Here is a 23587-nt window from a genome sequence, read left to right as displayed (position 1 = left end):
ATATTTCCTATTCATGATGCTTTTACCCTATCTTTTATTTTTTATATTGTATTTGATCATCTATTTGGCAACTGCTAAACCATCATTCTTTTATGCGTAGTATTTTCCGGTCCTTCTGCTCTTTTATTTTTAAATGTTTTTATTTTTTTTTATTATCTCAATGTTATTTATTTATTAATTTCTTTCTATGCATTGTGCATAAACAGAAATCTGTCCCTCCTAGGTATTTGTTCTTGTTTTGTTTTTTTATGATAATAATGTTACCAAAAATAGCTGGATATCATATTATGCTCTCTACTAGTCTTGTGATATGATCAATTTCAATCTAAATTCAATTAATTTATAAATTTATTTGTTAAATCTTACAAACAAAAACAATAAAAACACAAAACAAATCTATTAAAAAATTTATTTATAGTCAATATGGTCCAGAAAATTACTTTTACACAAAGGGCAAAGAAAAGAACTCTTCAGACACTGTTTTAAACACATTGGATGAAATAAGTGCTTACACGGTGTTATTCTAGCTTTAGACATACTATTAAGACAAATGGCACATATGTCTGCCCATGCTATAATCTCTTCTCTTGTTGCAATTCTAAAGCTTCTAAATAACGCTTTCTCTATCTGTAGAAGCTTCCACTGGTTGTAATAAATGTCTTTCAAGCGTATATATAATAAAAAGTACATACTCAGAAGAAGAAAACTAGAACATTGTATAAAGTAGATATACATGCATGCAACAAATGCAACTGTTATTGCTATTAAGTTAAGGATCATTGGTACATAAAGGTATTCCAAGTTATCTAATGAATCTATGGCGAATATTTCTACTACTTCTGGTAGGGTTTCTGTAAAGATCTTCTCTGTACATAGATAATATATAAAAGTAACAATACTGTAAGTAATACTAGGACTATAGTTAATACCTTGTTCTCTTAAGCAAATAACTATCACAACTGCTTTGGCCCACTCTAAAATTAATTTAATGACCCAATGCAAAAGTTGATCACCAGATCGAAGTGACGTGAAGATTGTCAATCTATGTGTTTGAAAAATGTCCTTGACTCTTGTAACAAAATAACCGAATACTGAGTAAAAGAGAATTGACGTTAGTGCCATGATAACGCTTTTGTCACTTTTTAGATCTTGGAAATCTGAATTCTTCTCTAGTATAGAGTCCACGAGAATGAAAAAACACACCTGAAAATAAAACTGTATTATAGAAAGGCTATGCAGATTATAGTAAAAATACTCCAAGATATATACATATTATGTACATATACAGGGTGATTGATTAGTGGGGTAAAGCTCAATAGATCCGCTATAACTTTGAGCTTCACATTACAATATTAGTTAGAATGTTACAGGGCGTTCCATAACACAGTGGCAGACCAAACTTATGTTTTTTTAAATGGAACACCCTATATTTTATTTTATATTCGAAATTCTGTTAACTTCTCTATCACAAAAATATAAAGGTTTTTTATGTTATACAGTCAGGGTATTTACAAAGTTATAACCAATTTTATATGAAAATCGTAACAAGTTCAACTCCCTGTATAAATAAAAATAAGCACAACAGCACTGGCTTATTAATGCCACATATTTTTTTATTTATTGTCAAAATTTTTAAAAATTATTGACATTGCTAATTTGATTTATATCAAATACAGGGTGAGTCAAAACGCAAGAACATTATTTTCTAAGTAATTTTAAATGGAATACCCTGTATTTTATATCACTATTGAAAAGTACCATTGCCGTACTTTAATTTTTAACATTCCCTATGTCCAAATTTACTGGTTTTCGAGATATTTTCATGTTTTAAAGCAAATTATTTTAGGTGTCTAAATTTTTTCAAATTTTAAGTAAGCCATCTTTGAATTGTCAATTAATTGACGATTACAGATTATCAAGCCGGTAATAAATGTAACAATGTAGCAAATAAAGAAAGAAAAATAATTTATTCGTAATACATTTTACAAAAAAAAAACAAAACCACAACATGCAACATTTTTGAAACCATTAAAAACTACTTTTTTACGCAAATGTAACGGATAAAAAAGAAAAATAATTTGTTAGTAATAAATTTTACATAAAAACACACAAACACAAAATACAATATTAAGACAATTAAACACTACATGTAAATGTAACAATGTAACAAATAAAGAACGAAAAATAATTTATCAGTAATACATTTTGCAAAAAAAACATTTTTGAAAAAATTAAAAGCTACTTTTAATAAAATATTTTTATGATTTAATTACATAAGGTGTTCAAAATTAACTCCTAATACATTTATGCACGCATAAAAACGATCATTGAATGAGCTACTTACACTACGAAGTATTTGTAAATTAACACATCGAAATACACTTTGTATTCTATTTTTCATCTCATCCCTTGTTGCTGGAGGTATTTTATAAACTTCATTATTAACGTAATCCCAAAAAAATCAGTCCAGTTTATTAAATTCTGGTGATTTGGGTAGCCACGCTGAAAAATGAAAATATCTCGAAAAATAATAAATTTAGACATAGAGAATACAAATTAAAGTAGGGTAATGGGACTTTTCGATAGTGACATAAAATACAGGGTGTTCCATTTAAAATTACTGAGAAAATAATGTACTTGCGTTTTGACTCACCCTGTATTTGATATAAAGAAAATTAGCAATATCCATCATTTTTGAAAATTGTGACAATACATAAAAAAATATTGCATTAATAAACCAATGCTGTTGTGCTTATTTTTATTTATACAGCATAACAAACCTTTATATTTTTGTAATGAAGAGGTTAATAGGATTTCGAATATAAAATAAAATATAGGGTGTTCCATTTAAAAAAAAACTTAAGTTTGGTCTGCCACTGTGTTATTGAACACGCTGTAAAATTCTAACTAATTTTGAAATGTGAAGCTCAAAGTTGGCTACAATTTTTGATATTAATTTTTATTGCTATTTATTACTATAGCAGATCTATTGAGCTTTACCCCACTAATCAATCACCCTGTATACAGTGCTAGTCAAAAGTTCCCTCCCCCTCGTATCTTTTGAATGGTTATACATTCCTCTCCTGATTAAAACTTTTTGTAAATCAATAGTTGCATTACGAATAAAACACCTCTTGTATCCATACAATTTCTGAAATCAAATGGGTTTTGAAAATGCTTTTGATTGGCACTTATGATGATATGGCATACTCTGCAGAGATTTTAATGCTAAAATAGGCAAAGAGCCTAGCCTACACCCCACAATCGGTAAACACAGCTTTCACAATATATCCAACGACAATGGCTTAAGACTCACAGAAACTGCAGCAGCTAATAATATGTTAATAAAGTCAACTATGTTTTCGCATTAAGATATTTATAAGCAAACCTGGATCTGAAACGACCATATTACGCGAAACCAAATGGACCACAACATTGTAGATGCCCGACATGGGACCAATATCATAGACCTAAGAAGCCTTAGAGGAATAGACGGAGACACAGATCATTACTTAGTCAGAGCAAAAGTCAAATCCAGAATAGCTAGCCACAAATACAATAAAACAACCATGAACCCACAATGGAACATGGACGAAATGCAGAACACAGAGAAACATCAAATATATATATATATATATATATATATATATATATATATATATATATATATTTATTTTTAGCATCTCATGACGTCCCCCATGTTAAAACGTAGTCTCTCGTGGCTTCCAGGTCTTCGTGAACTCCGATATACGGTTGCCACGAGGACTTTCCCTAAAATGTATCGCAAATGAAAGGTACCACTTCCTACAATGCTTACACAAAATATTGGCCGGACGTCCTCAGTCACGTTATCTGTATAATAATATACACATTACTTGGAGCAATTGCCGTCAGGCGCGCCATGTTCGCTTGCTGTATATCTAAAATCACTTTAACGGTTTTGATGGCATCCAAATATATATTTATTCAGTTTGCGGTTGTGGTGGTCTCCGTATATTTTAGTTTATGTCCTCATGGCTTCCACTGCGCTGTTGCCACCTTAAATGTTGGAATTTAGACTTCGGATATTTTTATAATTGATTATTGTAGTATGTTAAAAAAAATATTGTTGTGATATATTAATGATATTTTTTTGTATAATTAACAATGTATTTTTTTCACTGCAAAAATAAAAAATTAAAAAGTATGTTCATTAAAATTGATGAATTTATCATAACCAGTTGCCGAATCTGCTGGTCTAATTGCTCAATTGTAACATATAGAAGTGTTAAAATTGAATTCTTAATTTTTTATTACAAAATTTTTACCTCGACAGCGTAGGGTACAAGAGGACGGCTTAAGTAAAGTAAGTACAAAATTTTTAATAATATATTTTGTTCAACTAATAGGTGCAAAGTTGTCTGGAAAATAATAAAAATGTTTAAAACATTGCTTACTTATTTCATACACTCAATGTATTTTTTTATGTAAGGATATAGAAAATAATATTTTGAAAAATATTTAAAATATAGTAAGTAAGTCTTAAATTTTACATTACATAAAGTAGTTAAGTCTGCTAGTCTACAAAATTAAAAACAAATAGAATACTTAAAAAAAATTAAAGCACTCATGCCATACCAAACGAACTACATTCTTACATATTTTAAAAAGAAAAATATTTAATTTTGCCCACCCCGACTAAACTATCGGCAGGTAAAAAGTCTGCAGTATGCGGGGGCCCTACTATTGAAATAAATTAGAAAATTAAAATAAACTTATCTACCATTATGAAATTCTAATTTGACACAAAAAACTGTATCCTGGATTAAGAACAAGTGTGTAGAATACTCTCGTGAATTAAGAAGCGTTTCTACTGTAGGGTGACCATATCATAAATTTGAAAAAAACGGGACACATCCAAGCAGCAGTAGCGCACCTATAATTTTTCTCTGGGGGGAAGGGGGTTGGCTTGGGCGTCGAAATCTTTTTCTATATTTTGTGAAAGACAGGTTACATTTTCCTGCTATTATTTATATATTTTTCATATGCCCTGGGGGAAAGGGGGTTTAACTCCCAAACCCCTCCTGGGTGCGCTACTGCCAAGAAGGGTTTGGAGCGATACCCAAACAGGGATTGAAACACCGTCTTTTAGCTAATTTGGAACCTATAAATCCTTTTCAATTTTAAATGTGTAATTTACGTACGATCAAGACTGCGAAACACGCAGAAAACTAAAAAACTACGCTAGAATGACGTGGATAAACAACCAATCCGTCAAAACAAAACAGGGAAGAATAAAAAATAGAGAGAAACACAGCAAACTCAACAAATAAAAAGAAGAAAAATGACGGGTTTCGCTGGAGGACATTAAAAAAGACAGAGAAAACAATCAAATATATCAATTTTACAAAATAGTCAGATAAAAAAATACGTCCAGCATTAAAACAAGAGTACTAAAAAACAAAAAAAAAAAGAGAAACCCTGTTTGAAGACAAACAGATCAGCAGAATATGAGAAGAATATTACGAAAAAATACTATTCGGTATGAAGGAAACAGATGAAGAAGAACAAGATAACAACGAAGTAGAAATATTCACAGAAGAAAACGTACAAAAACAAATATTAAAAACATAGAAAACGGAAAAGCAGCAGAAGAAAATGAAATAACAGTGGAATAAAATACAGAGGAAGAGAATTACATAAGGAAATAAACCAGCTAATACAACAAAAAATATGAACAAAACAGACTACCAGCCGATTGGAATGCAGATATTATAGTAGGTACCTATATACAGTAAAACCCCGCAAATCCTAATTGGGGGGACAGCCTGTTCCGATTCCGAAAAGTTGGGATTATCCGAAAGTTAGCCTAACTAATAATTGAAAGTTTACTTTGTCGTTGATTTTGAGTCGCTGTGCCTGTCTCTCTCCCTCTTCCACCCATCTCAGATTGATGTTACTGATGCAGAGCCAGTGTCATCATTTGTGCTTAGTCGTTAACTCCATGGCTTGATTTCTAATTTGAATAAGCTCCATTTTTCCCCGTTCCCCTATACAAGATGGATGAGAAAACCAAGAAGAAAGTGTAATTACAGAATGGATTGAAGCTGACGACAAATGGAGCGAAGAATTTACGGATGAATACATTGTAGACTTGGTTCAACCACAAGGCAACCCTAATGACTAATGAAGATGAAGAAAGCGAGGAAGAAGTTTCCCTGTCATATTGGGTGTCACACGCAGATGCCACTAAAGCTCTGGGTGTGGCTCTACGTTACGTGGAGCATAACTCTGCTGCGTTACCAGTAGATGTAATGTTTATGTGTAAATAGTTTGTCATCACTGCGTCAATTCGCTACACTTCCATGCGTCCGAAGAAAGTTACGGAGTCAAAGACCTGTTAAACGTAGATTGTGCAATTTTCTGGTTTTACTCTGTATAATAAACATGTTTCTAAGTTTTTGTCTTGAATTTTTTTCACTTGCCGTTGGTCCGGATTTGCCGAACGTTAGGATTAGCGGGGTTCTGATTTGCGGGGTTCTACTGTATATAAAAAAGGAGATCGGAAGGAGTGCGAGAATTACAGAGCAAGCACTTTATTTAACACCACATATAACATTCTAGCAAACATACTAAACATAAGACTTGAATCATGCGCTAAACGAATATTAGAAGAATACCAGAACGGGTTCAGACCGGGAAGGTCGATGATTAGTTCCATACATACAGTGGAGCAAATAGGTAATTCAAAAATCGAGAGAATAAAACAGAGAAATACACCTAATATTCATGGATTTCAAAAGTGCTTTGATACAATCAATCGGAAGAAAATGATGGGGGAGCTAGAGAATGTTGGAATCCCAGAAAATTTAAGACATGCTAACAGTGAGCCTAAAGAATACCAGAGCAAGGATCAGTTTCAACGGAACAACTTCTAAGAAGATTAATGAAAACAAAGGTGTGAAACAAGATGACTCTATCTCGCTACGACATGATTTAATCTTATATTGAAAGTAATCATGAGAAGGATAAACTGTGCAAAAAAACATTACAGATCAGCTTTAACTAGTAGCATAATGCAGATGATGTAGTCATAATAGAGAAGGCAAAGATGACACTTTCAAAAGCACTTGGAAAATTACATAAGGAAGCGAAGAGAATAGGACTAGAGATAAACAAACAAAAACAAAATACATGACGGTAGGGAAGGATGACACAATAATTCAGAAATATCTAATAACACAGAATGAGAATAATACTGGGCCACAAAGTAGCAACAGAGAGAGAAATACGAATGAAAACAAATGCCGCAATTGAAGAAAAATTAAAGAGAGAAAATATGGTCAGTTACAAAAAATCAACCAAAAGCAAACATTTGGGACATTTAGGCGTCCCGAGAGACTTTTTCGGGACCCCGGGACAAATCGTTAAAAAACGGGACAATCCCGTTTTTACGGGATGTTTGGTCACCCTATTCTACTGTTATAACGTCCTTCACTTAATCGTAATTGAAAAGTATTTGAAAAAGTTATTTAAAGTGGGTCCTTGTTTTGGTTCTTTATTTAAATTTGGTTCTATTCTTGTAATGTTTTCTAAATTTATAATGAGAAGTTTATAACTTTATTAGATAATACCAAATAATAAAATAAAATGAAGGCTGATAATGTGATTGTACGAGGTTGTTACCTTTTCTTAACAAAAAAATGATGACAAGTGAATATTTTGACTTTATGAACCTAATATCATCTTCAATCTTCAAATATTTTTCATATTCGCACCGTTAACCATAAATCATCGTAGACTAAACAACTAAATTCTTAATTATGTCACCAACTCTGTGTCGGCATGTATTAAAGATATAATGTGTTCTCGATTACTCAGCGGTGCGACGTCGACGCCCTGGTCAAATTATTTATCTACAATCTACAGACACGTCTTCAAATCAGTATTTGAATTGAAATTGTTTATGATAATGAAAACATTTTATATTTATTCGTATATTTACTACTTAAATAATTAAACATTAATTATTATTTTTATATAATATTTTATGTATAAATGGAGACTAGTTGCAAAACTAAACAACATAGTAGATAGAAACGCAGAAGCGATATACGAGGAGGTAAAGAAAGCCATTCATGGAGCAGCAGAAGAAGGGCTAGGAAAAAAGGAAAACATAAAAAGAGAATACCCAGAATAGTGGTCACAAGATCTAGAATCCTTGATAGAAAACAAAAGGAAAGTTTACCAGACATGGTTAGTTTCACAAGACGGTGAAGATAGAAAGATATATTATGCCCGGTTAAACAGAGAAGTGAAAAGGAAAGTTGCAGAAAGAAAAAACGAAATGTGGTAAATGAAATGCGCTGAATTGAATAGATATATATGAGAGGAACGAAAGTATCTGAAGTTTGGCAAACCCTTAGAAATTTAAGAACAGACGAAAAGCATAATACTAACGTACATTTAATTAAAATGGATCAATGGAAAGAGCATTATAAAATGTTACTAACAGAGGATAGACCGGAATTTATAGAAAACACTGAGTCTGATCAAGAAGAAATAACTACAAATATAGAAATGATCACTAAAGAAGAAGTTAGGAAAGCTATGAAACTATGAAAAATGGGAAAACAACGGGACCTGGAGGCATACCTATTTATAGAACTGGTGAAATATTGCTCAGATTTGCTAATAGAGAAAATTACAGATATTTTCAATAGCTGTCTTATAAAGGGATATAATATCCCGAAAGATTGGGAAAGGGCTTTTATAAGCTCAGTACATAAGAAGGGATGTAAAGAACATGTAGCAATTATAGGGGTATTAGTGTAACCAGTTCTGGAGGAAAGCTGTATGGTAGAGTTTTAAAAATAAGAATCGAGATGTTTTTCCCAGACATCGAAGAGCAAAGTCGATTTCGCGCAGGATGATCCTATTTAGGCAATACCTTTGTATTACAGCAATTGGTAGAAAAGATAATGAAAAGAAATTTGACAACTCATCTAATGTTTGTAGATCTGGAAAATGCTTACGACAGTGTGCCAATAAACAGGATGTTTAAAGTGCTCCAAAAATCTGGTTTAGATAACACGTATGTAAATGCTCTTTATAACATATACAAAAATTCGATTAGTAGGATAAAAATACGAGACAATTTATCAAAACCCTTTAAAACATCTAAAGGTCTACGACAGGAATGTTGCCTCTCTCCTACGCTGTTCAAAATTTACATCCAAAAAGCGCCACAACTACGGATTAAAAAGTGCTCAAGAATGGGAATAGAAATTGGAGAGGACTGCCTGTATACTTTGCTATTTGCAGATGACCAAGTACTAGTGGCAAATGATGCAGAAGTCATAACATTCATGACAAGAAAGCTAATCGAAGAATACGTTAAATAGGGATTAAAATTAAACATAAATAAAACGGAACATCATATAGTTTGAGGAAAACCAGAAAATATTCCAGTTGAAGACGGTATTATAAACAGCTGTAAAGAATATAAATATTTAGGAACTGTTATTGACGAAGATGGTAGCACAGAAAAGGATATCTATAAAAGAATAATTCAAGGACGAACGGCTATCCAAAAATTAAATTCTGTATTATGGTCAAAAAATATCAGGATGACAACAAAGATAAATCTCTATCACAGTATAGTAGAACCAATCACAACATATGGCGCAGAATGTTGGCAGATATCACAAAGAAACAGAGACAAACTGAAAGCACTAGAAATGGACTTTCTACGAAGATCGTGCAGAATCTGTCGATTGGACCACATAAGAAACGAAGTAGTTAGGGAACGAGCAAAGGTTAAGAGTAGCATTGACAACAGAATTGAATTCCGGCAACTGATTTGGTATTGATACGTTAAACGAACGAACAATAAACGATGGCCAAGAAAGATCCAAGCTTAGACTACTCCAACAACTAGACGAAGACGAGGCAGACCTCGTAAATCTTGGAAACAAGGAATAATGGATGTCATGCGAAAAAGAGAAATAGAAGAAGAGGATTGGCAGGAGAGACAAAACTGGAGATTGAAGTGCAGGAAGCAGCCAGAGCTGTAGGGCCCTCGCTATATATAATATATTAATATTTTTGCACGGCGTGCAGGCCTCATAGCTACGCGCGCCCACCTAGTCCGACTAATAGTTAATCCGGCACTGTATATTATATAACTAAAGCTGTTTAAAATTTAGAGACACGCAAGAAATAGCTACTTGGCATTACCTAGTAGTTACCTACCAACTAAAATTTTAATAACCTTAAAAGTTTACCGTAAATAGAAAATAATTAATAAGGTGTAATAACAATATAAGCAATAACAATGTAAGCAATAACATAATAACCACTATAAAAATCTGATACTGATAGAGCAAAGACCAGAATTCAGCATTGATGGAAACGAACAAAAAATAATGACCACAGAGGAAGAAAAAATAGTCATAACAGACAAAGAGATGAAACCAGCAATAAATTCCATGAAAAACAATAAAGCGGAAGGACCAGGAGGAATTGTAGCGGAACTCGTAGGCGTAACCAGGGTGGGTTTGGGGGCTATAACCCCCCCATTTGGATGGACTTTGAGCTCTATACGCTAAACACCATACCCCTCAGAGACCTTCCAGTAGTTGTAACCCCCCCCCTTTCCAGTAGTTTTAACCCCCCTTAGCATCATCCCGATTAAGCCTATGGTGGAACAAATCAAATATGGAACAGAGAAATTAAGAAGAATGATATGCTGAATCATGGAAAGAGCAATAAATGGAGAGGACATCCCTAAACAATGATAAGAATCCTACATAACATCAATATACAAAAAGGGAACAGAAAAGATTGCGAAAATTACAGGAGGATAAGCGTCATCACTACAATGGGAAGACTGTATGGCAGGATCCTCAGGAACAAAATAGATAAAAATATAGAACGTAAAATCGGACAAGAACAAGCAGGTTTCACAGCAGGGAAATCATGTCTAGATCATATCCATACATATAATACAACAGACAATAGAGAGAAAAAAAGAAGAGCTAAGAACAAAGATTTACACATGGTGTTTATAGACCTTAGGAAGGCATACGACACTGTGCCAAGGAAAGAACTGTACAAAGCAATGACTAAAATAGGGATACCACCTAACCTAACACAAGCATCAAGAACATGTACAGTGGAAATGAAGTAAATATAAAAATAGAAAACAAGGTAGTTGCTATCTTCAAAACAACAAGAGGATTACTACACAGCTGCCCAATTCCCAACGTTACTAACTGTATTTAAAATATTTTTAGAACACGCACTAACAACTTGGAAAACAAAAGGTAGGGGTATGGGAATGGGAATACCGATAAGAGACGATTACCTCTACACATCGTATTTCGCAGACGATCAGGTGGTTATGTCTCAAGATAAAGAGGATATCAGTTGCATGTTGCAGAGGATATCAGTTGCAGAAAACTAAAAGAGGAATACAAAAGGTGGGCCTGGAAATTTATGTGAAGAAAACGGAATACTTAGCAATATCGGAAGAAGACGTCAAAAACTTAGAAATAGAAGAACAAGTAGAAATAAAAGGAACGAAGAATTTTAAATATTCGGGCTTTATAATGTCGAAAAACGGAACAACAGAAGCAGAAATAAAAAATAGATTGGGACAAACAAGATCTTGCATCAGACAACTCCATAATGTAATCTGAAATAAGAACATTAAGGGAAATAAAAAAAAATGATATACCAAACAATAGTAAGAAGCATCATAACATATGCCGCAGAAATTTGGGTCATAAACAAAAAAGCCCAAAAGAGCATTCTGGCAACCGAAATGAAATACTGGAGAAGATGCTGTGGTCTCACCAGAAGAGACAGAATAAAAAATGAGGAGATAAGGAGAAGAATGCAAGTGGAAAAAGATGCCCTGCAATATATAGAAGAGAGAAGACTAAAATAGTACGGCCACGTACAAATACGGCCACGTACAATAGGGAACTTGCATAAATTTTTAAATTCGAAAAAAATGTTATAAATCACAACAGAACATAATTTAAAACATGTATCAAAGATAAAAAAAGTTTTGTTTGTCTTTCGTTTGGCCCCTAAAGACGATTAAAAATTCAAATTGAAACAGGTGGTCCAAAACGCATAGTGACGTCATATAGTTGTGCATGTACATTCTGCACCAACAAAGTAAACAAAATTGTATATAATTTTAAATTAGACATATAAACGTCAGTAGAAAATACAGTTATGTAACGTCACAAGCGTTTTTGATCGTTTGAACTATTTTACATTGGCTAAGGGTTCTTCTAAACCAAGGCCAGAAAACAGAAAAAATATATAGATTTTAAATTATCTTCTAAGTTATTATGAGGTTTTATTGCGTGAAAGTTTGGAAATATTATTTTTAAAGGAAACTGAATAATATTACGTAATAAAAAAATGTGTAAGTTCCCTCATAGGTTTGGCATTCGTTTTGACACTGACACTAAGTTTTATAAATATATTTGATAATTTCTATTTCTGATATATTTGAGTGTTTTTAAGATATATTTTTTAAAATGACCGAAGAGGGTTTTTGTAAAGGGCAGTCTGATAACTTACCCATAGTTGATATGTGTATGGTGGCTACATATTTTCAAAAAAGTGAAAATTTTTCCGTCGGAGAAGTTCGGGGAGTTAAAGCAGATAAGTAAGTAGGTACATATATTATGTATATTATACTCCCATTATACCTACTAATTTTATACTGTTATTTTATTCTGATTATTATTCTCATAAGTATTTAACGATAAAACTTAGTAGGTACACACTTCCTATTAAGTATAGTGGCAATATTATAAAACACAGAAATATGAAAAAATATACTTGTTTTATTTAACACTATTAAGCAGACAACAGACTACTTACGATAAAATGATCTTGACATACATGAAGACCTTGTGTATTATCTGAAATATATTTTTTCGACATGCAAATAACCACTTTAAACGGCGTTTTTTATCCCTTGGTAATCTAATAAATATTTTATTGGGGTTTTGAATGCTTGTACTTGTACAGAATGGCACTAAACAATACTTATAAAGTTTTTCTTTATTGTCCATCTTAATCTTTCTCTTTTTTCCTTCAAAAACTGTAAACTCCAATCCCAACAAACTGGTATATTTTTTATATTATTACAATGACATACGATAAAAAAATGTCATTACAATATAAATATTTTCCCATATTTCGCGACGATGCTGTGGCCAAATACCCAAGTAGGTGGAGGCCAATAAACTAAAGAAGAAGAAGAAGAATATACTTACATATAACCCTCCCACATCACTGATATAACCATATAAAAACCTAATGTAAAACTATGTGACGTCACGGGCCGTCTGAACTACTTTAAAATAAAGAAGACTTTAAATTTGTATTTCTAAGTTATTATGAGTTTTTGAAGCGGGAAATTTTGGAAATCTCATTTTTATACAAAACTGAACATTATTATGTAATAAAAAAAAAATGTGCAAGTTCCCCATTACGGCCACGTACCGTACGGCCACGTACCGTACGGCCACGTACGCAGAGTAGAAAATACTTGGATAAACAAGGTTGCAGAAGCTATTATAACAAGACCTTAGGATAGAAGAAGATTTTTTGACCTTAAATACAGTCGGAAAAATGAAACAATACCCATGAACGATCACATCAATCACTTATTGTGTATTTGCTATCTTTTTCTATTACTAACGTTTGTTATTTATAGAAAAAGACAGCAAATACAAAATAAGTGAATGAGGTGATCGCTCATGGGTATTCTTTCATTTTTCCGACTGTATTTAAGGTCAAAAATATTCTTCTTTTTTCTCAAAATGTCATTTTATGCGATTTTACAGTGATTTGGTGTTTATTTAACCAAATTTGCATTTTATATCGTAAAGTATCAATGGAAAACATTGTTAAAAAGAAATTGTAATATGTAATTGTAAATAGTTTCAATAGTAATTGTAAATAGTAAATAGTAAATAGTAAAATTAATAGGAACAGTTTCAGTTTCTACCATTTTTGTCGAAAAGTTAAAAATTGAGATATTGAGCAAAACAGGTTCTCGTTTAAAATCAAGATGGCGGCTAACGTAAAGAAGGAATTCATTCGTGATTTTAAATTTAGGCTACTATTGACTCCCCTAAAGGTTAGAAAAATAAAATTTTGGGCAGCTCGGCATGCAAGGTCAAATGCTATTCCGACTGGACTAATATACTTTTGAGTCTGATATTACTGCATGTAACTTTTTTGGTATTGCAATATAATTCAAATCCTTCCAACTATGTAAAGTCCTATATTTTGGCTATCTGTGAGCAAATTTTCAGCCAAATCGATGACGATGTATTTTGGGAATAGAGAAAAATGTAAAAAACGGTATTTTAACGTTTTCTACACTATAAAATTTGATCAAAACCTTGTTTTGAATCAAAATAACGTGTTATAATGCCATATGATGACATTTTTGAGTCCCTTCTATTAAAATATTATGTTTTTCATTGATACTTTGTCACAGAAATTTGTATTTGCAAATTTGTTTAAATAAACACCAAATCACTGTAAAATCGCATAAAATAACATTTTGAGAAAAAAAGAAGAAGATTTTTTGACCTTAAATATCTTATTTTTACGTCACGCAGAAGCTATATACCAATTTTCAGACAAATCGGAGATCCAAAATTTTTTGCCTGAGTGATTTGACATGGAATGTACCTTACATAATCTTCTATTCTCCATATTATTTGTTTTTAGTGTAACATTGGCCATTACCATTAAAAATCTAATTCTATTAAACCGTTTGATGATGCAAATACAAACTTTGTGAAACCGGTCAAGCAAAATACAACTACCTAATTATAAAATTATAATTTTTCCTGTTCATTCACATACAGAGCAAGTGTTTAAAGAATAAATTTAGGATTCTAAAAGATTTTTATATATAAAACCGATTTTCTATGACAAAACGCCAAAATAGCAAAAGATATAAATAGAATTTGTCTGGGTTCTTTAACTAAATTCTCACGTAAACACGACCAAGGTTAAATATTTTACCGGATACCATAAGTTCATTGTTGCCAGTATAACGGATGCCAAAACGAGCGCGAAGTGTATAGTATTATTCTTTGTATTCTGTCTTCATGCATTCTTTGTACGTGACCAAACCATCGTAGTTATATTTCGTTAATTTCGTCATTTATTGTATGTGTGACGTTCATTATTTCTCGTATCCGTTAATTGGTGACATGTTCTCTTCTTGATCTTCCTGCAGCCCTTCTCCAGAAATCCATTTCGGTGACCTCTAACATTCATTTTGATTTTTCCTTCATATGGCATACTTCGCAGCTGTATGTTATAATGCTTTTCACTACTGCGTTATAGATCTTTTTCTTGTTTTGGTTGTTTATCTGCTTGTCCCAGAGTACTGAGTTTAGGAGCGTAATTGCTTTCCTGCCCTGAGTATTTCGTTCTTTAACGGCTCCGTCCAGTGTTCCATCATTCGTGATTTTCATATTCATACCCAGGTATTTATATTCGTTACATTTACTGATTGTTTCTCCTCCTTCTATAGTCGAGGAAATGAAGCATTTTGACTCGCAATTTTTTTGTCCAGCATGGATTTACTTGAAATTTTCACAGAAGGTAGGGAATAGTCCAAGGATCATTTTCTATATCATGCCGCTGTATAAAAAAATTTAATACATTCCTCACTTAAAGAACTAAACTAATGTTATATCAAAGTGAGTTATTGGCAATTTAATGTGTATTTTTTTCGACGAGTACTCAAATCTAAGTATTCAAGCTTAAATAACGGGAAAACGATGCAATCTATAAAATATACCTGCTAAACATTTGTCAAAGTACTTCAGAATACCTATCAAATGAGCTTCGAAGCAAGTTAAAAGCGTTAAAATTAAGCAAGTTATGATGAAAATAAGAGAACCCTTTGGAATTTTTTAAGAAAAAGTGAAAAATCAATCATACGTGATTTCCACAAAAAATAAAATTTATAATAATCCTTATAAGAACTTCTTCATATTAGCATAAGTAATGATTTCAATAATTTTGACCGGTTTAAAATGCATATTTTTGAAAAAAAGATATAATTTAAAAAAATTATAATTTTTAAAATTATTGTAATTTTTATATTCTTTTGATAATAACTCCAAAAATATTCAATACACGTAAAAATAATATACAACCAAATTTTAGAATTTTTGTGACAAATACTTTACCTGTTTTATTATTTCTACAGGGTAAAAAATAACCGAGATAGAAACGTTTAAATCTTAAATTTTGCTGTGAGAACCATGCAACCGGGGCCATTTAACGTTTTATTTTTAAAAAAGTAAGGAGTTTAAGAGATTAAGTTTAACTTGGTGAAATAGCTCTTGAAATTAGCTTTTAAACGGTTTTCAGATGAACCTGACATCGTAAAAATGAACGGAGTTATTAAAAAAAAACAGTAACATTTTTTGGAGACATTTTTAAAAGATAAATTTTGAAAACATTTTGGAGCATAAATTTTAATGCTATCAACATGTTCGGGGTCTCATTTGATATATATTTTTAAGTACTTTGACAAATGTTTTATAAGTTTATGTTATAAAATGCATCATTTTCCCGTGATTTCAGTTTGAATACGTAGATTTTTTTACTCGCCGAAAAAAATATACATTCAATTACCTATAACTCACTTTTAGTTAACACTGAAAGGTTTTTCTAGTAAGAAGTTTATTTCATTTTTTATAGCTTCAATTTTAGTAATAATAACTTTTTTTGTAAAAACTTATAGTTTTTGAGTTATTGATGAAGAATCGGTTTAAACATGCATTTTTCTCAAGAAATATTAAAATCTTTGATCTTTAATAACTCAAAAAGTTTTGATTTATTTTAATAACTTTATATAATAAATTTTGCTTAGAATTTGCTTCGCTATCGAATTATGGGGTTATTTTTAATAAAATAATTTTCACCCCCGAGAAGGGGTGGCATCCAACCCCAGGGTAAAAGCGCAAGTTGGCACCATGTCTTTGTTCCTTGAGATAGCCTCTAACCACTCACCAATTTTCATACAAATCGATGGAGGTTCAATGAAATCGGAGGTAATAGCTCATATCCACCTTCAGTGACTCCACTATAGAGGGTTTTTTGAGAATACCTCGAAAAATATGCATTTAATCAAAAAAACTGTAGATATCAAAAATTAATCTTTTAGTAACACAAATTAAATTAAACTTAAATAATCTTTTTTCGAGTATACTGTTAGACCTTTTAAAAAATAATAATATGAAGCTGCTAGCATGAAAGTTAAGAGACTTATGATCAAAAAAAGGTCTGTACCTGCTATTCTCTATGAAAAAATCAGTGAAAACAGCCCCCCAACTACCCTTCTAATTAAAAATTGATCTTCACCTTTCTGTAAGTAGTTCCTTTTATATTCGTATTATCAATACACCCAAGAAATTTGACCTATTTAAAAGTCCCAATTTTAGAAAAAGTGGAGTTTAAAGAAAAATTGACTTTTTGCAATTTCCTATTTGTCACCTTTTACTTCAAAATATCTCCGAAAATACTGGAGATACGAAAAAAAATATGGACTACTAAATTGTAGCTTTTTATTTAATAAGTAAAATTCCCTTGTGCATAGATTTTCATTACAGTGAACAGTTAGCGAGATAAAGCTATTTAGTAGATCAGATGTAGAAAAAAGGATAGTAAAGGCAAAATATGCACTCATTATACATATAATCATAATGCATTAAGGAAAAACTGGAACACACGCGATATATCAGAATTAACCAAAATCAAAATATTTACAGGAAGAGACAACTAGCAAAAAATTACAAACCTTTATAAAAAATCGTTGAGGAAAATCCTAAAAATATACTGGCCAGATAAAATAAAAAACATAGATCTACGGAGAAGAACAAAACAAGAGAAAATAACAGTCACGATTAAAAATAGGAAATGGAAATGGATTATACGGACTCTGAGGAAGGATCGAAATAATATAACCAAACAAGCACTCGAATACCAACCAGACGAAAGAAGAAGAAGAGGAAGACCTGATAATAGCTGAAGAAGAACTGTAATAAGAGATCATGAAAGAATTGGCCTGAGATGGAGAGAAGTCCAACAGAGAGCGAGAAACAGAGAGCAATGGAAAATACTTGTATAGCAAATTTCGAAAGAATAAAACAGAAAAGGATGCGCTGGGAAGGGATTACAGGAAGAGATAGAGAGAGAGAGAGAGAGAGAGAGAGAGAGAGAGAGAGGGAGAGAAACAATACCGATTATTTATCAAAATAAAATTTAATAATATACCTAACCTAACCTATCGAAAGGCTCATCAAACAATTATTAACTTTAAAAAATAAACAGTTGTCAAGGGTATATAGTGGTATTGCTAAGTATATTACATTATAACTTATTCCATCGAAATCTTCCGAAATCCATAATCTTCTTCCATCGAAATAAAATAGAAAATTTAAAAGTTTAGAAAATACATCTTTCATAACTACACTCAAGAAATACGTTTTTCTAACCTGATTTAAGAGTATAAAAAAACGAAAACAAAGAATTTACAGCAAATCCTTATCGTATATCCGAGCAAAACCACCTAATTGGCAAAAGTTATAAATAGAATTTGTCTGGGTTCTACAACTAAATTTGCACATAAACACGACCAAGGTTAAATATTTTACTTGATATTATAAGTACATTGTTGCCAGTATAACGGATGCCAAAGCGAGCGCTAACTGTATGAAATTATTCTTGTTAATATACACGCTGTATATTGATCGGAAGTCACGAAGAGTCAAAACTATACAGAAGCCACGAGGGACGCAAATGCAATATATATATATATATATATATATATATATATATATATATATATATATATATATATATATATATATATATATATATACGTCTTCATATCAAGGCGAGATCCGACTAAATCGAGGACAACCCGAGATCCACCAATAGGAAATTAATTATTGGAGTATATTGTTCATAAGTATCTTTATAATTAACATATTAATCATGGCACACTTAGAGGGGAAAAGATTTTTGTTCTTAAATTTTTCTGATAAATTTACAGCGAAACGAGATCCGTCGCTGAAAAGTAAAGGGGAGGACTTATATACGAAATTTTAGATATTTACCGTTCAACGCGAGATCACACACTGATGCCAGCTCTAAAGAATATTAGTCGAGCGGTTGGAGCTCGTGTTGTATTGTATATTTCCCACAATATAAAGATATATAATGGGCGTAACTTCTAAGTATCGCTTCTTTTGTGTCTTTAAAGTCTACGATTGACCTTTCAGAAAGTCCCTTAGTTTTATTACATACATAAGGGTGTGAAAAAAGAAAAAGAATACTTGACAAATAATAACCATTTAATAATGATAATTATTTGCAATACAATATTTTAAAACTATACATTAATATTCTTAAAAAACACTTACTACGAAACCAAAATGTAATTATTATATTCTTAAATAATACAAATTGTTACAAAATAATTATTTAAATGATTGCTTGTTTTAAAAATACATTACAAGAAAGTAAAATTTTTTATAAATATTATTAAAGTTTAAAAAATAAAATAACTCCATATGTAATTATTATTTGATAGTTAAAAAATGATTTTAAGTAAAATGATTTAAAAGATAAAAAGAAACACACATAATTTTCAGGGTCAACTCCTAATTCCATGAAAATTTGGATTTAGATTCTACCCATCCCCCACTTCAAAGTTGAATTTGTGCCGTTGATTGCTTTTACTTAGAGGGTGAAAAAATATACGTTTAAAATAAGTCCGGAAACAGATCTGACTAAGTTTAAGCAACTTTTGTTCTATAGAGTTTTTTTAACTTAGGTACTAGGTTAATTTAGTAGTAGGTACTAGAGTCACTTGCGACTAAAAATATTTACTTTTCAACAAAAAAAAAACACGTTTTTCGGCGGTTTTACGCAAATACTCAAAAAGTAAGTATTATATCGAAAAAATATTCTTGGAAAAAATGTAGCATATAAAAAAAACGAAAAAATGGTATATTCTTAGTCTATAGAACCAGTAAAAGTAAATTTGTAGCTCATAAAAAAGACGATCTTATCCTTCAAATTCCAAATCAAATATTTTAACGTGATACATAGTCCCAAAAAATGAAGCTCTTTTCGGGGAAAACCCATTAAAAAATTTTTAAAGTGTTAACATAAAGCTTTATTTTATTTTATAAAAGTTATATACGGGTAGGAGAGACAACGGAACGAATTTTCGAACGTTTAAACAGACGACATCCCAGATTTACCAATTTCTGGACAATTGATCCAAAGGCTGGATTCTAACAACGAAACAGTTGTGGATTTTCAAGTTTTCAATGAGAGTTAGAATTAAAAAACATTAGTGACTTCGAGTATGATGGTTTGGAGAATTTGGCTGGTTATATCTGCCATAAATTGAAGGACTCCAGTATTCAATCCGAAGATGTTTCAACGTACACGTGGGTTGATCATTTGAGTAAGTGTGGTTTATGTAAACCATCAGACACTCTCTTGTCATATATTAAGTAACTGGAGACAATTTTTCCTTCCACATGAATGGTGATTCCATTTTGGTAACTAAAAATGATTTAGAAAACCTTATGTCCAAAAGTGTAACTGTAGACTGTTCTAACAAAGCGAACAAGTTATTTTTTAGGTCTCGGATGTACTTCCGAATTAAACAATTAAACAAGTCTCTTAACAACCTGACATTGCGTAAAAGAAAAATTATGAAAACTGCTACATAGTTGCTGTATGTACGTCTATTTCACATGCACAAAATTTAAATAAAGTGCATGGCATGAAAACTGTAAAACTTATTTTTGTCTTTTCCAAGCCTCTTACTTAAATCTGATGAAATACATTATTTAAAAAGTAAAAAATTTTGTTTTTTTATCAATCCATTAAATTTATGGTTTTATTTTGGGGCTTTTCTTCCCCTTGGTAAAAATTATATTTACTAATGTGTAGGCCACTAATCAATTTTTGCCAACTAACGAAATATAATAATTTTAGTAGATATCGATTATATGAATATTTTTATTTTCCGGATACCAATATAATCAAGAAACTGGGAACTTTACAAATAACTGAAAATCAATTTAAATAAAAGTAAATAGTTTAATAATTTTCCTCTACTCTAAACTATAAAAATCACTTAGTTTCTTTTAGTCATAATTCATACATTTGTACTATTCTCAAATTTCATTCGCGTTCGTATTACGAACGCATAGACGGGACTATGCTTTACTCTGTTGTTAACGTCATGCGCCAATCGGACGAGCTTACGTAACTAGAATATCAGGGTGTGCATATTTCCGGGTCCCGGTGAATTCGTATCTATTTTAATCCCCATCCTAATTACAGACCAACTGGCAACTCTGGTGCGCAGGTAATTTTTAAATAACGCATTAACTACCGGTGAATTGGTAACTTTCATTTTTTAAGTATTGTTGATAATCTAATATCGGTATTCCAGGTATTTAGCGCTGCACTCCTAGAAAATGGAAAAAATGTCACAGGAAGTGAAACCGATGATGAAACGAAACGCAAAAGAGAAAACTTGGATGATTGTTTTAATAGAAGTAAAATTAAAAAACGGTCACCAAGCAAAGCAGACAACGAAAACAAGGAAGACATGGAAAATGTTATGATTACGAAGAAGTGCTATGCACCCACCGAAGAAGCAAACCAAGAAGATAAAACAGAATTCTAAGACATCCTGGAAGAAACCTGTGAAAATATTCCGAGGAATGACATATTAATAATATTGGGTGATTTCAATGCAAAGATCGGAAAGGAGGACTATAATCGTAATGTAGCTGGCAAAGAAACCATTCATGAAACTACGAATGATAATGGAGGAGAAATCTGCAACCAGCAGCAGCAACAAATACATATATAGTTAGTACTGGGCATAAACATAAAAAAGAAAACAAAATAACATGGATGATACCAGGAAGAATGGATGGAAACCAAATAAATCATACTCTAATTTCGAAAAAGTGGACACAAATAGTACAAGACGTAAGGTTATATAGAGGGGCAAATGGAGGCACTGACCACATATTGTTGATAGCAAAACTTAAGATGAAAATAATCAAAGCAAATAATCATAAGGAAGGAAAAAGGAGGAAATGGAATATAGCCAATCTGAAAACGCAAGAAACAAAGCAACAATATACAGAACAACTGGAACAGAAATTGGGTCAGTACGAGCACATAGAAATAGAAGGAGAATGGAAAAACATAAAGAACAGCATAATAGAGACAGCAGAACAAATAATAGGATTCCAAAAAAACAAAGAATCGAAAGAATGGTTTGATGAGGAATGTCACCAAAAAAGTCAACTGAAGCACCTCGCAAGAAACAAATGGCTACAAAGTGCCGAACAGGAACAACTGGACCAATATAAAAAAGAAAAACAAGAAGCATTGAAACTCTATAGAAGAAAGAAGAACACATGGATCTCTGAACAAATGCAAGAATTAGAAACGAATAATAAAGACAACAAGAAATTGTTCGAATAGATAAAACAACAACACAGTACCAAAAAATCTGTCACAAAAATAAACAAAAAAGATTGGGAAAAACATTTCACGGACCTATACAAAAACGACAATAAGGCATATTCAGAGGATGAGGATATAAGGGATAACAGAGATGAAGAGGAAGTCGCACCTACTTATTAGGAATTCATGGAGGTATTAAAACAACTAAAAGTAAACAAAACACCAGGGCCAGATGAAATCAACAACGAACTGATCATCAACGGCGGAGAGGAGCTCACGAAGCGAATGCACAAGTTAATGGTTACAATTTGGAAGGACGAAAGCATGCCCATAGAATGGAAAAACGGACACATCGCACCAATCTTTAAGAAAGGAGATCCAACTAAGTGCTGCAACTACAGACCAATTATGCTACTAAATACAACGTAGAAGATATTGACCACAATTATAAGAAACCGACTAAATCAGTACACAGAAAAAATTATAGGACCATATCAACAGGGTTTTAGAACAATAGATCAAAGGAAGATCAACAATAGATGCAATACACGTACTGACACAAACAATTGAAAAAAGCTATGAACATGGCATAGAATTACACATACTATTCATCGACTTCCAACAGGCCTTCAACAGCATATACAGACAACAATTATTAAAAGAAATGAAAAAAATGGAGATACCGGCAAAATTAATAAGACTAACTAGAATGACAATAAAAGGCTCAACAGCAAAAGTTAAAACAAATGAGGGCGATACAAATGACATCAAAATAGAACTTGAAGTAAGACAAGGAGACAGTCTGTCAACGACAAACGACACTATTTAATATCGCTCTAGAAGGAGTAATTAGGGACACAGGGCTGAAAAAGACAATTATTCAAAGCTCAACACAGATCATAGGATATGCAGATGAACTGGGACTGGTAGCACGAGATAAAAAAGACTAGAAGAGGCACTTTTAACCCTGGTAAGAGAAGCAAAGACGAGAGGACTAATAATCAATCAGAATAAA

General features: G+C 31.9%; 1 protein-coding gene across 4 annotated transcripts in view; it reads right to left on the bottom strand.

Annotated features, from left to right (window-relative positions):
• Positions 1–395: 395 nt before the first annotated feature.
• Positions 396–23587, bottom strand: part of LOC114343742 (RING finger protein 145-like) — a 76518-nt gene continuing 53326 nt past the window's right edge. For 3 of the 4 annotated variants that reach the window (XM_028294597.2, XM_028294591.2, XM_028294585.2), the window contains exon 3: positions 396–1203. In XM_028294597.2, the coding sequence (XP_028150398.1) occupies positions 409–1203 (795 nt within the window). In that variant the 3' untranslated portion in view covers positions 396–408. Of the gene's footprint in view, positions 1204–2344; positions 2503–23587 lie in introns of all 4 variants that reach the window. The other variant, XM_050642747.1, reaches the window with a different exon arrangement.

Source organism: Diabrotica virgifera, chromosome 2 (genome assembly GCF_917563875.1).
Source record: "Diabrotica virgifera virgifera chromosome 2, PGI_DIABVI_V3a".
NCBI classification, from domain to species: Eukaryota; Metazoa; Arthropoda; class Insecta; order Coleoptera; family Chrysomelidae; genus Diabrotica; species Diabrotica virgifera.
Note: the sequence above shows the minus strand (reverse complement) of the source record. Positions and strands in the feature narration are given on the sequence as shown.